Source organism: Carettochelys insculpta, chromosome 2 (assembly GCF_033958435.1).
Source record: "Carettochelys insculpta isolate YL-2023 chromosome 2, ASM3395843v1, whole genome shotgun sequence".
In the NCBI taxonomy this organism is placed as follows: domain Eukaryota; kingdom Metazoa; phylum Chordata; order Testudines; family Carettochelyidae; genus Carettochelys; species Carettochelys insculpta.
The window spans coordinates 43,258,430-43,276,407 of record NC_134138.1 but is presented as its reverse complement, the minus strand read 5'-3'; the positions used below and the strand labels follow the sequence as shown (position 1 = coordinate 43,276,407).

The following is a 17,978-nucleotide window of genomic DNA, read 5'->3' as shown; positions in this document are numbered from 1 at the left end:
ACCCTCAGGGCCTGACCAATGCTGGATGACAGAATTTGCTGGATGGTGGGAGTTCAATATCTTCTAGCACATTACCAACACTTCCACTGCTAAATGGGCTCTTAGAAGACATTTGGAGGTAAATTACAACTAAGTAACAGCACAGAACATTGAGAGCCAGGACTGGTGGCTGTAAACAAACTTTATGGCCCCAGAAAACTTGGACACGCCAATGATAAGTGGTTGTGCGGCTAACTGAAATCAGGCCAGATGATGGAGTTTGAGGGGCGAGTGCGCTCTGGATTAGAGAGGTTCAACCTGTAGTCACCTGACACGTCAGTGCTTTAGGGCATAGCAGTTCGGCCTTCCTTTTAAATAACCAGATATTTAATACTTAGACCTCCATACATCCACCTTACCTAGTCTGTCACATGATCTGCTTTGTATACCCTATTGACAAATTAGAACGATTTCTAACCTGGTTAAAAAATAAGACAGTTTGTTAACAATAAGGTGGAAATTATTACTGTCTTGGAATTACTCTAATTTACTTGTTACAAATTCAATCAATAATGCAGAGAAATAATGAGGGAGATTTGGTGACAGTGATTTTACTATATAGAGAAGTTCAATATGCCCCACTGGATCAGGTGAGAAAGAAATTAGAAAAAAAAAATTCTTACCCACAGTCTGGAGCTGGGCACCACCTACAATCTGGGTCTGCAACTAGCCATCGTCTAAGCATAAATTCTTCATATTTTTCCATCAAGATATCATCATTTAATATCAAACGAATATCATGGGGATTAAATCGTTCAGAGCATTCTGGGCAGCTGATATTAACTCTGCTCTCAGAGATTTCTATCCGGAGATACTGACGTAAGCAATCCACACAAGATCTATGGTGACAAGTCATTATTTCTGGGAACCTGTCCTTAGAGTGCCGTAAAAGGCACAAGGGACACTCCATAAAGTCTCCACTTGGTTTGCTGCTAGAAGTGGCTCCACTGTCTGACGAGGTATATGTGGAGAAAATGGAGTTCTTGTCTGTACACATTTCTGAGTGTATACTTTCAATACTTGCAATTCCATCCACCCCTCCATTTAAATCCCTGGATTTGCGTTTTGTATCTTTTTTTCTCCGAAAGATAGAGGCCAATGAAATTCTTCTCTTCTTTGGTGCCTTTTTAACTGAAGGCAAACTCACGGAGGAGGCAGAAGACTGCAGGTCCCGATCAGAACCCATTTGCCGATGCAAACTCATGTTCAGAACATTCATCAGAAGTGTATTAAAGTTAACACGTAACCCTAATCATTTTTAAGGCTCAATTCAACAAGAAGGTCTCTATTAAGTCATGTTGTCAGGTAATCCTACTGGACAGTCTTCATGCAGAAACTTCTTCACACACATTTATTTCCAGCCAATTCTTCACAGTAATTCTCTGATTTGCGAAGGGGGAAAGCAACAAGGGAGAGAGAGAAAAGACAAGTTAGAATCATATTCATTTACTCCCCATGCTAGTTCTAAAAATGCATATTAGCTGAGCACCTTATTACTCGTATTATACATATTACTTGCAACTACTCCTCCTCTCCAAACAGCCTCATCTGTTTCATTCTACTTGTTGTATCTTTGTCTTTTACTAAGATTGTAAGTACTTGCCTTTTTTATTATAGTGTGCTGCAAATAAAACAAGAGGGCAACAGCTCTTGTAGGTACTACTATAATGTAAGTAGTGATAAAATGATAGAAAATAAAACATAGACAGCTCTTGCACACCGAAGTATACTGTAATTAGTGAATTTACAAGGTTTAACCTATTAAGGTTACAATTCTGTGTAGTTTGGGGGAAACAAATCATCAAAGAACTACTATAGCTAGCTAAACAAAATAAAATTAAAATTAAAAATAACTCATTTTATATGAATAGTCCTCCACTCAGGTCCTGTGGGCTTCTGGAAAATGGGAGGGAGGGAAACAACCTAGCATTTTCAGGCTAAAATTCAGCCAGCAGGTAAATGAGATGGGAGCTGTACTTCCTTCAGGTTTCCTTCTGTGGCTGCTACTAAGCAGCTGCCAGGAAACTCTAGCTAATGATTTAGGTATTATTCACCTATTGCGTGATGTTGTGATTATGTTATATTACATGAATTCACTGTACGTTAATTAAGAGTTAATTTGTAAGATTCTAAAAGCATAAGGTCACTCCTCTAAATACTGAACTATGTACCGGAGCCAAGCAAGACAAGCTGAAATGCAAGAACTTGTAGGATGACACCTCACAGACTTTAACTCAGCTGTTTCTGCCCTTCGAGACAAGAAAGGATGACACAAGTGATCGGAAAACAATCGGATGACCTAAGATTATGTGACAAGAGGTACCAAATGATGATATTGTACAAAATTACCCAGATGAATAATACTAGATCACAAAAATACTAAGTGTCTTAATTATGTGCATCAATGCTAAGGGGAATAAAGGGAACTTACCCAGTCTATAGAAAATTGGTGTCCCTTAAGTTTCCCTGGGACACATAAAAATAAGAGAAAAGAAGGTGGACATTACTATGGACATGCGCAGAATGTAGGGCAGACAGAAACACATTACCAAAAGGGACTGCCCAGAATGGGAAAGCTGAGCTCCTTCTGAGAGTGTCAAAGGAACCGTCCATTTACCCATGATCAAACCACGAGAGACTCATAGGCCCTAGCACTATTGTCAAGAATGAGTTTAACTGCATTTGTAACTTGAACATAGGTCTGTATAGAATTTCTAAATGCTTGGATAATCATAACTTTAATTGTAATTTTAATAAAACTTATAAAATAGACTAGATCACCTACTGGGGGGTGCTATGTGTGATCACTACCTTTAGTCTTTTGGGCTGGGTCTACACTAGAGAGTTTTGTCGACAGATAGGCCTTCTGTTGACGTAACTCAGGGAGCACCTACACCCTTAAAGCGTTCTGTGGACACAGTCTCGACAGAACTCTGCATTTTCCTCAACAGTATTATCCTTCAAAAATTTGAGGCTTAACAATCTCTGGACACGGACTTGTTGACAAAAGTATGGTGTAAACACTGCTGTCCACAGAGAAGACTTGCGGTTGCCAGGCAGCCCTCTTTGCAGAACTGCCAATCCGCTTTCTGGCACCAGACGGCAGTCCAGTCTGGCAGTTCTCTGTTGGAGTTGTGTGTAGAGCAAATTGTGTGCAGATGCAATCTGTTGACAGAGCTTCCGTCGAGATCACCCCATTGACAGTAACTTCTGTCGACAGATACTTCTAGCGCAGACACATCCTCTGGTGCCAGAAAGCAGGATGGCAGCTCTGCCAAGAGGGCTGCCAGGCAACCGGAAGCCCTCTCTGTCGACAGAAGTATATACACTGCAACTTTTGTCAACAGGTCCGTGTCCAGAGATTGTTATGCCTCAAAGTTTTGAGGGATAATACTGTTGAGGAAAATGCAGAGTTCTGTCGAGACTTTGTCGACAGAATGCTTTAACAGTGTAGGCGCTCCCTGAGTTCTGTCGACAGAAGTCCCCTTCTGTCGTCAAAACTCTCTAGCGTAGACCCAGCCTGAATGTGAAGTAACAGAGGTGACTTCCATTCTCTTACGTTAGAAACTGTAGATAGTAGAGCCAAACCCACAGAAGTGTCACACCATATTACACAATTTACTTTAAATAAAAGGCTACAAGACCCAGCTAATGGCAGCACGGCTCTTTCACTGGATCATGCTTCCAGGCAAAAATGAAACCAGCAGCAAAACACCACCCCTGCAAAATAGGATGGGTCTCTCTTCATCATGGATCCATGAAGCTGGGAGGGAGCATGGCATCTGAGATCCAAACCTCCCCTTCCAGCTGTCTTCTAGCAAAGTAGACAATTACAGAAAAAAGCAACAAGGATACCTCCCCTCCCTTACCCTTCCTTCCTGCAAGTTTTTCCGTACAGAGGACTAGCTGATTCTCAGAAAACATGGCACCTGATAATACAGGCTAACTGCTAGAAACAAATCGGAAGGAGAAGGAAGAATGTATAGGGTCTTCGTAATGTATAGACATACAGAATTTGTAACATATCACAATTTGATAGATGGGAGCCTTAGGAAGTAGGTTAAGTATTGGCATCTTGAGCAGGAGACCTTGAGCCAACAGCACATAAACACAATTTGTGTCCTAGAAACAGAACCAGCCACTTGTTGAACATTGACTAAGTGCATGTCTAAAGACCGCTCCCCACAAGTCTGATCAGAAACACCCAGAAGAAAAGGTCAAGCAGGGGAGGTTTAAAAAGAAGATTGACTAGCAGTGGAAACATCAACTCACTGCTAGTCTCTGACAGAAACATTTGATCCCATTTATGTGCAACAAGAAACAGTTTAAGTCAAGATAGAAATATGACCATACCATGGTTAGGCTAGTGAGCATACTTGGGGAAGTCATTCTCTATTTGTAAAAGTAAATAAAGACACACATTCTAAAACAACCCTCCTTAATCAGTTGTAAAGCTGCAGCCAAGCAGATAATTTAAAAAAACACCGCTAACACAGCATAGTGATTAATCTCAGGAAAATCTAATGTGTCACTTCCCCCCACATTTTATATATATTTTCTATTTCGATTGTGTCGACATTCAGTTTTCTAAGCCAACAGATGATGATTTTAACATGTAACTGCTATATTATGAAAATACTTAAGAGTCATGAAATTACAGCTGAGTTCACCAGCAAAAGAACCACGGCTAGGTGCTTTTAAGTGTATTTCTTTCAAAGATGGTATATTTCGAGTCCTGCCTTTATGGGACTATTAAAATATGTTCATATGAATCATGCATAATTCATCAAATTCTGCAGTGACTCAGTATACATAAACAATACTATACACTGAATCAAACAAACTAATTTAAGTTATTGTATTATGCACTCATAAACTAGTTTAACTTCATTATCCCTCTGCCGCAATAGCATTAGCATTTACATACAGGATGCAGGTCTAGAAAAATCTAGGAGACTCATTTCCATAGCAACTTTGCTGCAAGTGTGTGTAAAAGAAGGCCTGTTTTAAAAACCATGCAGCTTCATACTGTTGTTTGCATTTCCAGTTAACAATCCATTTATATGCAAACTGATGAAAATAACATGAACTAGAAGACCTCTTCCTCTCTTGCCAACTGGAGAAGGCCACAAGGCCTTGGGAAAGAGGAATTTTGCAAGGAGAATCCATTCAGCACTGTTAAAAACGCACGTTTTCCCCTTTTCACTGACAGGATACTTAGGGTTAACCAGGTGCTCAGTTTTCAACCAGGAAGTCCAATTAAAAAAGGGATCTGACAGTATCCAGTCAAATCTACTGACAGGACAGGGGGAAGCAGCAAATCATTAACCTGCAACAGCTCCTGCTCAGCCAAGGCTGCTAGAAGACTCCTTGACAAGCTGCAGCAACACCTGTCCTAGATCCTGTGCAGAGGGAACCCAGCTGGGGTGGGCGCGTGGTAGGAAGGACTAGGCAGAGGTGAGGAAAGGGGAGATGATCCACAGGAGGCAGGGGAAGGAAGCAAGGGCCAGGGATGGGTCCTAGGGGTCTGGTTACCCACAATTATGCAACCCTACTGACTATCTGAGTAAAATATTTCAAATACTGTATATATTAAAAATGAGCTACTTCAGAGCGTCATTCATCTTAGCACTAAACTCATGTCTGAAATTAAAAAAATGTATTGTTGCTGGTTGAATTATGACTGTTCTTTTCCCTTGTGCCTCACTTCATACTGGTTAAAATTATTATTACATCGATAATAAGATATGTAAGAAACTGATCCAATAAAGCACATTCTCTCTCCAGCCTAGTCCCTCTAACGTACATTGACATTTGACTTATCATTTTGCCCAGCTACCGCCCCCAAGAAACTGCAGGGAAAAAAATCTGTTTGAATCCAAAATACCACATCTCCTGAATTAAATGAATGTTCCTTGTCAGAGACGCTGCTGTTAACTGTGCTAAACCCCAAAGCTAAGTGATAACAAAATCCTTATAGAATTCATCTACTTCTTATCAAACCAGTTTACAGAGCTTTGATAACTAATATTTTTCCACTTGAAGAAAAATGAGCCTTCATGTCAACATGCTGTATCATTCCTCCTTTATGGTTCGTGGAATATGCTTGTTGTATTACACCCAAACCAAATCTTTGTTATTCATTTGTCCCAAATCCTGCATTCCAAAAAATAAATTGAAAATCAGAGTACATGCCCCCCACCCCACCATTGCAGATACATTCCAGGAAACGGACTTATAATGGAACAATGTAAAGCAGAGAATTTTCCCCTATAGGAATCCATTTACATGGGGTGAGGGTGCTTTCCGTAAAATCCTCTAAGTTAACTATGAGATTCAGAGCTGGCAACATTATTCCACAGGAAACAATGGAATATGGGATGGTTAGGTTTCTGGACCTCAAAACTCATCATACCAAACAACCAAAACACAAGGCACACCCCATGTGTTTTTAAAACATTTCTTTTGCACTTATTTTAAACTGAACACCATTTTATTAGTTCTTTTAAACAGCTTTTTTAAAGGTATTTGAACATTCCCATAATTAAAAAGGAATACCATTTTATTAACATATTAAACAGCATTTAACATTCCCATAATGTTATTAACATTTTTAAAGAGCACTTTAAATTGAAAACAGTATTTACTTGCATTTTTAAAACAGCAATTAAAAAATCCTACTTAGGCGAAGACTGAGAATACCATCTCAGCATCACTAAGTTTGTTTTCCACCACTTTATTTTTAAAGAAGGAGTTCAACTTTGTTTGCTCACTGTGCTGAAGTTTGGCATCATAAATTTGTCTGTAGCATGCCAAGTCATCATTTATGGCCCATGCTATCTTTGCAGAATGATCACCAAGATGATTGTTTACCTTAAATATATCAAAAAGCACCTCTGACAGTTCAAAGATACATCCAAGGGTACCAGCTGTTAGCCCTTTTCTTTAATGGTTCTGTTCATCTTCAACTTCGTCCTTACTTTCTTCATGGAATGCTTCTCTAATTCTGCAATATCTCCATTACTGAGAGGCACAGAATATGATTCCCACAGCTCTTCCACATCATTCTCTTTGGCTTCATCAAAAGCAGCTTCCCTTGCTAGCTGCACTATTTGAGTGTTTCTTCAGATGCCACGGAGTCTTTCACAGCCTCAGGATATTTTTTTTTAGGTGCTGTTCATTATGCAAACTGAGATTTTTCCCAGCTGGCAACAATAATTATCACACTGTCCATAATATTGATCTTTCCAAAATTCCTCGACTGTGGGTTTTCCCTCACCATCAGTTTCCTGGTTCCTGGATGAATGCTCAACAGGTGCTCTACAAAGAATATGCCTTGAAGGTGACATTGGCTGCATGACTGATATTGTTAGGAGACATAAAAAGAACTTCAGTATTTGGACAGAGGGCTTCACAATCCAGGTCATGGGCATGATCCAGAATCAGAAGAATCCTAAATGTCAAATTTTGTTCCTGGAAATATTTTTTCTTCATTTCAAGCACAACATAGCCCACAAACCAATCACGGAAAATGTGTCTGGTCATCCAAGCCTGTGTGTGTGATTTCCTTGAAGCCAGGAGGACATTTTTCGTTAATAAAAATGTAAGCTCTAGATGGCATCCATTTCCAATATAGACCTATCTCATCTGCTTTAAAATTCTTGGCGAGAGTCATAGCTGCCTTCATCAATCACTTTCTTAACAGTGTCAGGAAACGCTTTAGCTGCCTCCAGGTCAGGACTAGCTGCCTCTCCCCGTACCGGCACATTTTTAAATCCATGCCTTTTCTGGAATCAGTGAAACCATCCTTGACCTGCAGTAAAAGTCTCTTCAGCAGTCTTTACTTTATCAACTTTTATGTTCTCATACAAGCTGATGGCCTTCTCCTGAGTGAGGCCTAGGCTGATCAAGGTATTGTTTTTAATGCAGCTCCTCCACCCATATGGCCAGCATCCATTCAATTTTTTTTTTCCATTTTAGCACCTCTTTGTTGCGTAATCTTTACCGGGGAACGTTTTGAAGAATGATTTGCTTTACCCACAATATCCTCAGCATTCTTTGCCCTTGATGGCAGTCCAAAATGGTGAGCAATAAACAGAATGTTCCCTTCTTTACCATGCTTTATAAAGGTCCAATTTTATGTCCAGAATCACATTGCTGCAGTATCACCTACATTCACTAACTCCACTCATCTGCTAACACTGGCAATAAGCTTTGAACTCATTGTTTCCAACTGAGGGGCTAAAGCAGACGCATCAGAGAGGCGCTTCTACTTGCTTCAGGTCCACTCCAGTACAAATATGAATTACGTGGGCCTGAGCATGGGGAACGTAAGGACGTAAACTGGAACAATTCTGCTTTTTGGCAGCGACGTAAATTCAAAACAGTGTTAAGCAGGGAGACATATAATGGGAAACCCTGTACTAACTTCAGTACACCTAAATTCCTCAGAAACGGAATTCTATCACCAGTGCCAAAGAAGTCAATGTAAAATAATTTGATTAAATGTCTTTAAAAATGATGATAAATTAGCAATTAACAGAACACCGTTATTTTTAAGCAGTATAACACAAAAATTATAGTAGCTCTGGATGGAAATATAATCCTGACTACAAACACACAAATCTGTGGGAAGTAATCCAGTGTTAGCAAATATATTTATGTTTCTAACTTGGACAAATGTTAGAAGAACAGCATATTATACCTTTATTAACACGAGGTATATTTTACCTATAGAATTAAGTTTTTAAAAGGCTGTTTTTTAACCTAAAGCAGAGGTGGGCAATAAAAAGAGTGGTGGCCCATCAGGATTAGTCCCTAGTGAGCTGCCACCACTATATTTACCTGCACCTCCACAGGTATTGGGCGATTCCAGCTCTCTTTGGCCACAGATTGCCAATTGCGGCCAATGGAAGTGGCAGAAAGCGGCATGGACAGGGACACCACTCCCCACCACTCCAGACATGGTTGAAGACATGGAAGGACAGACAGAGTTGAAGAGACAGGGAAAGATCGAACAAGAATTTCAATAATAAGATTACTGGGTTTCTTAGGTTAATCAAGGGAACTCCTGATTTATTTTTTGGGGCGAGATCAAGCAGGCATTCTATAGGAGAAAAAATACAAGTGAGAATAAAGTTACAGAACATTGCCTGAGGGACAGGAAGGCAGATGAGGATGACAGCAGGAAGTTTGATAAGGACTTAAGTTTTAATAATAAAACAGGAGATTCTGAATGTCAAAAGGATGATTTATGATTATTTGAAAACTACAATTACTTCTTCACAGTAAGATAAATTACAAGTACTTTGAATTAAAATGAGATAGGGCTTCAGGAGGCCATTGGAAACAAGAGAAAAGACAAACGTGCAAAACTTCATTAAAGCAGTTAAAGCTGCTGAGGACAAACAATGCCAAACTCAATACTCTGAGATTTTCACTTATTTTAAAATGAAAGCATTGTAAAGATGACAGAGGCAGACAGTCACTTTAAATTTAATCCCCAAAAGCCCAACAGGTCCTGCCTGATGCCTTTACAATTCCTGCTGCAAATCTGGGTGAGGCACATTGTTTATGGATCGTAAAAGAGACTGTCAGCCAGCAGACCAGATGTTCTGCAAGCTGGGGCACCTGTTAGATGAGAACAGTCGTTCAACAGCCACCTTGCCACTAGAGATCAGTGGTATCTGCAATGTCTGAAGTGGACAGACAAGTGAAGTAATTCCTGAGGGGATGTAAGGAGCACAGATGTTAACCAAGTGTGGCTTTCATCAGAAATGCCTGGGTGACACTTTGCCAGCCAAAAGTTCTGACATAATTGACCAAAGGTGAGCTGTCAAAACCCAGATGTGCAGCAGGATGGGAGAGGAAACGTGGAGTGCAGACTGTGATGTGTGGAAACTGAAGAAACATCACAGGGCGTATAAAGGAAACAGGCAAGACATACAGATATCCTAGTCTCCTCCTAGAGTTTACCTCAACCAACACGTGTCAAAACTACAACTTGCCCTCTGTACAATAAGATTAATTCCTCCTGTGGACAAGCCCTCAACCATCTTCTCACAGCTACAGAGATTTCCTTAAACCCTCCTGATACAGGATTAAGGAAACACACTGCTCTTTTGCTGTAGTGCTTCCTTACTTCTGAGATTTTTTTTAAAATGAGTGAATGAAGCTAGGATTTTCAGTCAGGCCTCTCTTTCCATTTTATATCAACAGCAAGTGCATTCAGTACTATTCAAATGGAAGACTTCGTGCTCAAAACAATATACATAGTAGGCTGCCCTGCATCCTGTAAGCCTTTGCAACTGTTGTTCGACACCAACACAGTTGATCACCCTCCTTGTTGAACATATGTCTTATTCCCAGCATGAACTTGTCTAGCTTCAGTTTACAGGCACTGGATCTTATTATACCATTGTCTGCTAGACTGAAGAGCTCATTGTCAAAATTTTGTTCCCATAAGGACACTTTTCCACATGTTGAGTCACTTTCTCTTTGTTAAAAAAAAAAGACTGAGCTCCTTTATTGCTATATAAAGCCTTGATGGTCATTCGATAAAGAGTAGGATGTCTTCATGTTACCCTCATATTTGTGAGCCCATTGATGGTTGACCGCTTGTTTCTGGAGCCACAGGTCTTATCACAGAAGGGGCAGGTGTTGGTACATGTAATTTAGTCATGCTCTTGACTCTCCTCTCAACCCTCTCCAATTTTTCCCAGTACACTTGAAATGTGGACACCAGAACTGAACACAGCATTCTGGCAGCAGTCACAACAGCGCCACATACAGAGACACTACTCCTACTTATGAGTCTGTTTTATAGGCAGCCAAGGATCATAGTACGTCTTCTGTTTACAGTATCAAACTAGGAGCCAATGTTCATCTGCTAACCTAACCATAGCTCCCAAATCTTTTTTAGAATCACTGCTTCCGAGGATAGAGTCCAGCATTCTATAAGCATGGCCTATTTAGCTACATTCATAGATGCACTATTTGCCTGCAGCCAGTCTACCAAGTCATCCAAAAATCAGTATGTCTCAGTAATCTGCCCTCTTCATTATTTACCACTCCTCAATATTTGTATCATCTGCAAACTCCAAACTCTATCAGCAATGATTTTGTTGTTTTCTTCCAGGCCATTCGAAAAGAAGTGTTACAAAGCACAAACCAAGAATGGATCGCTGTGGCACCTCACTAGAAAACACATCTGCTCAAAACAATCAATCAGCTGGCTAGTTTTAAAAATGTAAGGTACCGTGTTGATTCTGTGTTGTTATAGTTTTTAACAAAACTATTGTGCTGTAACATGTCAAATGCCTTACAGAAATCTAAGTATCAGATCAACACTATTACCTTTACAATCAAACTTGTAATCTAATAAACAAATCAAGGTAATTTGATAAGATAAATTTTCCATATATCCATGTTGATTAACATTATGTTATCCTCATTTCATTCTTGATTAATCAATTCCCTTATCAGCTAGCTGTTCCTCTGTCCTGACTGGGATTTATGTCAGACTTACCCAGGTCATCCATTTATTCTTTTATAATATTGTTACATTATCTATCTTCTATTTTTTTCATCTTTCTTAGTGCTCCCTGATTTATTTTGGGATGGGGGATGTGCGAGAGAGATTGTGAGAATTGGCACTGTTTATCCAGGGAACTCCTTAGCCATCTCTTTTTAAATTCTTGGGTGCAAGTTATCATGTTTTTCTATCCTATGCACTTTTGACCTTTTCCACTGGACATTAATTCCAGAAATCTGAATGCAATTGAAATTAATGTAATATAGTGTGCATGCATGTATTCCAATGGTACCAGCAATATTCTGGTACTAGTATATACTTTCACTGTTGATGCTCCAGCAAAAGCAATAAAGACAATACCTGTTTATTAAACACTGCTTTGAATTTAAGATAGTTTTTGGTGTCAATTTAAATCAATTTTTAAATAAGGTCTAGAATTAGTTGTAACTCATAATCACAATGTATTTTTTAAATTTAATGTTCCCCATGTTACTGCAGATGTGGTAAAAATAAGTATTTTACTCCCCTTGCCTGAGAATTTGAAAATAGAAAATTTAGTAATGTTGCAATTTGAGACTATTAAAACAAATATATTAAGATTCGTCAGAAGGAAACAGACTTTGAAATTATTTAAGAAACCAAAACAATTACAGAAAACAGATTGAAAAAGCTTTTTTAAAAAAGTAACCAGTCAATTCATCCTGAAAATGTAGGAATTATATTAGGAGTTTCGTTCACTCTTGATTTATGATGTCCCAGGTGTTGAGGTCTACAATTTCTCTCTATTATTTTCATTAATCTAAAGAATTTATTGATTAGCCCTAACTGACCACCATTACAAGCAAGATCTGAAATTCTTATTGTGGTACAACTTGACCCTCCCTAGTCCAGCAGTCTTCGGACCTGACTGGTCCAGAACCAGAGAGAGAATTTGCTGAACCTGGGGAGGTCTGTGCTGGCCCCTCCACTCATGGCTGTTGGCCCACCATTCCCCCAGCCTTAATGAGGCCTCTCCTGCTGGACTGCCTGTGCTTCCACTCTTCCCTGGTCCAGCAATACTCCTGGCACCAGTTTATCCTCAAGTGCTCCAGTCTAATCTTTGCATAAGACAGACAATATGTTTCTAGTTTGTAAAAGTCTCTAAGTTATTTACAAACACAGGGATCAAAACTTTTACAAAGAGTACAAGGTTAGGCTCCTATCTATATTTAGACTTCTACCTAAATGACACTATTTTTAGACGTGGCTCATGTTAAGGATATTATATATAACTCATTTGGATATCATCAGGGAATTTAAAGTTTATTTTGCCATTGACAATCTCCACTGCTCCTCAGAATCCTCCCATCTCAGTTTTTATCCTTACTGAGGAGGAGGACTGGAAAGCCTTGTAGAATGTGACAATTTAAAAAATTAAAGAAACCCAACAACCCAGAATAAAAAACTGAAATCTTCTGTACAGAAATAAACAATACAAAGACTAAAAGTGAGCTTCAGAAATGCCAAATAAGTGACTTATGTACTTAAGCCATTTTTAAAAATGGAATTTAGACACTGATGAAATGTTTATCCTAAATGACTGATGATACAGCAAGCCTATGGTGGAGCAAGGCAATACACCTGGTCTCCCAAATGCCAAGCTAGTACCCTCATCACTGGAACAGACTTCCTTTTATATTATGTTCAAATCTGTTCCCATTTAACTAACAATGCCGCTGTAAACCCAAGAAATGAGTCAGTTCAAAGCCCTGTCTGGACATCTTAATTCAATGGCATTTGACTAATCTCAGTTTATCTTAACTCCATTCCTTATCAAGTAAACCTAAAAGCAATTTAAGAAATGTTAAAATTAAATTTTTAGATGTGTAAGTTTCAAATTCATTTAATATAATCAGCCTAACAGAACAAAAATCTCACCTTTATTTAAACCAGTACAATTTTATTTCAAGGCAAACCTAAGAGAAGGATGGCAGAAAAGGGGACAGAAAAGAAGAGGAATTAGTAGGTAGTCCGTCGTGTCCGACGATGACATCTTGAGCTTGCACAGGCTCATTGGTTGTGGAGTTGCATGTGGCTCAGGAGTCCAAGCTTTGAATGGCAAAACAGGAGGAATAGAGACTGAAAAACTATACAAAGTCAAAACCTAAAGAGACAGAGAAAGAAGTCCAAACAGAGAAATAAAAATAATACATCCAAGGAGATGTTTTGGGTAGGAGTCCTAGATAGCAAACACTGCCTTCAAAAAGCCATAGCAAAATAAGTAAAACTGGAAAAAGATAACTGGGATAGGATGCAGGATGATTAAGCTGAGCCGGCCACAAACCCACAGAACTCACTACTTACAAGTCTATGGGGAAACCCAAGTTCCATATTTGTGCCCAATGTCCTTGCTTCATAGGTCAGAAAAGAATGAGTGAGAATTCCACTGAGCACAGATGGGGAAACTGAGGGAGTGGAACGTCTCACGATATCTAAAGAGATATTTTAGTGGCAGTATAAGTAGTGGGCTAAACGGTAAGCCTAGGTGTGGGGTATTTTAGAAGTGACAGTTAGGCATGAAGTTTCTATGCAGAATATTTTTTATTACGCAGATTGCGAGAGCCAGTACAAAAATCAAATTCAACTTTTGAAAGAAAATTTTCCTTTGTCAGCCAGCCATTTGCTCTGTGTCCTGATTTACTATGACATCCCAAAATGTGGCATCAAACAACATACCTTTCAGCGGCTCTAGCTCACTCTTTTATCCTGAGGCAGTGACATACGAGAAACTTTCCCTGTAAGCTGTATGCTTGTGAAGCTGCTCAGGGGAGATTCAAACGATGCCCAACTGATTAGCAGAGCACCCACAGCTAGGTTTTTTGCTTGTTTGTCTGTCCAAGTGGTGCACATTTGCACAGGTCTCACTGCACATAAATTTTATTTTGCACATGAATGGAAAAAAAAAATCAGCATATGGATGGAAAACATTAACGGGAACGTTGTTTGTGATCTGATTTTGCTACATACAATAGCCTATCATAGGCTTTGTGGCTTTTAATTAAACTTCTGGGACACTGTCTATGAGACAGGAAATATCGTGAGAATCATCCAGATGGGAAAACCACAATATTTTAAAAAAGCATGCAAAATGTCTGTACTTAATGCCCTTAACAAGCTAACTAGTGAGGGCACACTGCCCAGAAATCTGAGAGAACTAGTTTTTTCTGTTTTAGCTCAGCATTGCACCTTAAAAAACTAAAATGCAGTTATTACAGTAAACCTCTTTTAACCAGTATTCAATCAAGTGGTACTCTCAAATAACCAGCATTGACAGCAGGCACTATCCTGGCACTTAGGTTTCCTCTTTCAGGCAGCTGTGCTGCTTGCAGGCAGTTAAGGAATCCCTTCCTGCCCCACTGATGTCGCTTCCCCTTCTCAAGCAGGGACTGGTGCTGAGACGCAGGTGATGAACTGAGACGAAGCTGCTGCATCCACTGCTCCCTGTCCCTCCCTGGGCCTGGGATGCGGAGGCTCCAGAGCTGCTTGGCAACTGCCTCTGGTGGTGTGATTGGGAGTGAAGGGAAGAGCATCCCTCCACCACATGCCAGCTCCCCTCTGCAGCACCATGGGCTGGGGCCTGAGCCACTGGGGGCCGCTGAACCCAGGCAGGGAGTGCAGCAGGATGGGTGGCCAGAGCCAGTACCCCCAATTCCCCACGGCATCACGGTCCAGGGCCTGAGCTACAGAACCTCGGTGGGGAGTGTGGAGCGGGCTGCACAGTCGGAGGTGGTGCTCCAGGGACTGGGCTGCTGAAGCTTCAGGGAGGCAAGTGCTGCTGTAGTTGCATCTCCACTGTCAGAGAACTGGTGGCAAGGGATCCCTCTCTGTTATCCGTTACATTTTCATATCCGGCAACCTCCAGGTCCCGGGACTACCAGATATGAAAGAGTGTTCTGTAATGTGTCTGCATGACTGATGAGCAGGACCTGCTGGTAGTGTAACAATCAGCTTCAGAACCATCTCAATAGAGAGCCCAAAGTCAGGGAATAATTTTGTACAGTACAATCCCACATTCTCACATTTTTATGAAGTGTCGCAACAGGACATCTTCCTCCCCAGCATGTAATCCATAAGTAAATCATAGATTTCTTGTACTGAGTCAAATCAAGTAAAAATATGTTCTCATTCTTCCTAAAATAGCTCCTTCTGTAACAATTAATGCAACTTCTACTACTAGCTAATCCTCTTGGTTGTAGAAAGAAATATGAATCTACTTTACCTGTGTGCACGTTCAAGAGAAAAAGTGGTAAAGCAAAAGGCAACCGCTGAGAATGTTACTACTACCACTTTCTCCCTTATTTAAACCCATATCACCTTTCGAAAGTATTTCTCAGGAACCAGGGTTTTTGTCAGATTCTGAGATAAATCATATTTTGTTATAGCAATTACAGTGGCAGACTTCCAAGTCTGCCTATTTTTCAGGTGGTCAAGAACCAGATCAATTAAGTGTACCGAATTTCTTAAAGTTTATTTTTAGGAGTCACAAGAGTGACTTCTAGATTATCGTTCAGTGCATATTTGTTTAAGTAAAAACTATTTCAGAAGGGGATGCTGCCTCCACTGAAAAGTACTAGTTGATTTCAACATGTGGTGCACCTATTTATCTTAAGTATGGGATAGAAGGCATTTAGGTTATTTTTTGTTTTTAAAAGGAATTGTAAGCAATGTCAGACAGCTACAAAAACTTCCTGTTTACTGTTAAATCTGTTGCACCGCTGTTCTTAAATACACCTCTCCACAGCATCAGTCCTACGAAGACCAAATCTGTCACAGTGACACACAGTGAGGCACACATGTCCTTAAATAGAGATGCCCTGTATTGTCTGCACTCAGATCCTATTCCAGAAGGTATATGTATTGTGTGCAAAATTAGCAATGGATTTCCAATCCAAGGTAATTTATTTACAGCTACAGAAAAAGTCAATATTTTTGTTTCCTTTTAAATTAAAACGCTCCTCACTTTCCTAGGCAATTCTTAAACGCATAACTGTCTTTAACTCTTTTGCTAGCTTCTGAATTCTATTTTGAAAGCTTTTGCTATTTGAAAAAAGGTTTACAAACTAATTTTTTTCTTTAACTATAGCCTAGTTTTGTGGATTTCAAAAATTCTTGTCTTGCAAATCAGCAGTGCATCATTACCTTTTTAAGTTTCATTATTCTAAACTTCTGTAAAAGGAAAAAGCTTCAGAATCAATTTGCAATTTCTGGCTTTAAAAACAAGAATAAAAAGTTGTTAAAGAGGTGAGCATATGGGGAAAATGTAAATATTCTCTGAGAAGTTAGCCTCATTTGTATCTATTACAACATAAAAATCTGTTAATTCAAATACATTGCCGATTGCACCCACAAGAATTACTACTGCCATGCATTGCCACACTCATTTTTACAATTCCAATATAAATCCACATGATTTCTGCGAAGTGTGGGGGGGCAGAGAGGTGAGTCACACTCAAATGCAAACTTAATTCTGACCTTAATAAAGTACTTCAATTTTACTAACACACGCACTTTTGAAGTGGAGAATGCAATATTATCACCTAAGAAAATCTGCTATCAGAGTCCTTAACAGTAAGTGACATTTCAAAAGTAGAGAGGAGGGAAAATTCCACATAAAGACACCTGACAGCTAAAGACTGCTCCTGTGGCGTAGGAGACAGAGCGTTCTGACCTCTGCTACAGACAGAAATGGTATGTCTAAGAGAGATAAGGCAAAAAGATAATTAAATGGAGGAGCTAGCTGAGACACTGTGCAAACATTCAGGGCAGCAAGGAGAGGGAAGCAAGGTATCCAGGGAATAAGGAGCCAGTCTAGAAGAAGAAATAGAGAGGCAACGTTCTATACCATTTTGGGGGTAGGTCTACACTGACTGCATATGATCGAATGCTTAGGTTCGATCTTCCAGGGTGCCGTTTTGGGGTCAGTGTCAACCCAGAACTCCGAGCAAGCCACAAGGATTAAGGAATGTCAGTGGGAGGAGCGTGCCCATCGACATTCTGCAGTTAGGACATATCCCACCTTACAGAGGTTAATAAGCCAGTTAATTAAGCCTGACTACCATTGCCCCTGGTAGAACCCAGCAGTAAGGACTATCTTCCTACTTTGCTGAAAACTCCTCAAACTGCATGAATCCATTCCCTCTAAACTGGCCACCAGACTCAAGACCTTTGACTCCAAGACCTCTTCTGGTTTGTGTAAAAGTAAAGAGTAATTGGTACCACTCATGCCTGAAGTTACCCAGTGCTGCCTGGGGGAACCTCCTGCATCATTTTCCAGCATTTGACACCAGCAGCTAAGGCTCTACTACTATCCCCACTAGATTTGGCAACAGTCCAGGGAAACAATTTAAAATGATGCAAGTCCTTCCTG

The 17,978-nt window shown here is 39.9% G+C and overlaps 1 protein-coding gene across 4 annotated transcripts in view; it reads right to left on the bottom strand.

Annotated features, from left to right (window-relative positions):
- RNF19A (ring finger protein 19A, RBR E3 ubiquitin protein ligase) overlaps nt 1–17,978 on the bottom strand; it is a 110,552-nt gene that overhangs the window by 50,184 nt on the left and 42,390 nt on the right. For all 4 annotated transcript variants that reach the window (XM_074986863.1, XM_074986862.1, XM_074986864.1 and 1 more), the window contains one exon: nt 663–1,421. In XM_074986863.1, coding sequence (XP_074842964.1) covers nt 663–1,258 — 596 coding nt within the window. In that variant the 5' untranslated portion in view covers nt 1,259–1,421. The remainder of the gene's footprint in view (nt 1–662; nt 1,422–17,978) is intronic.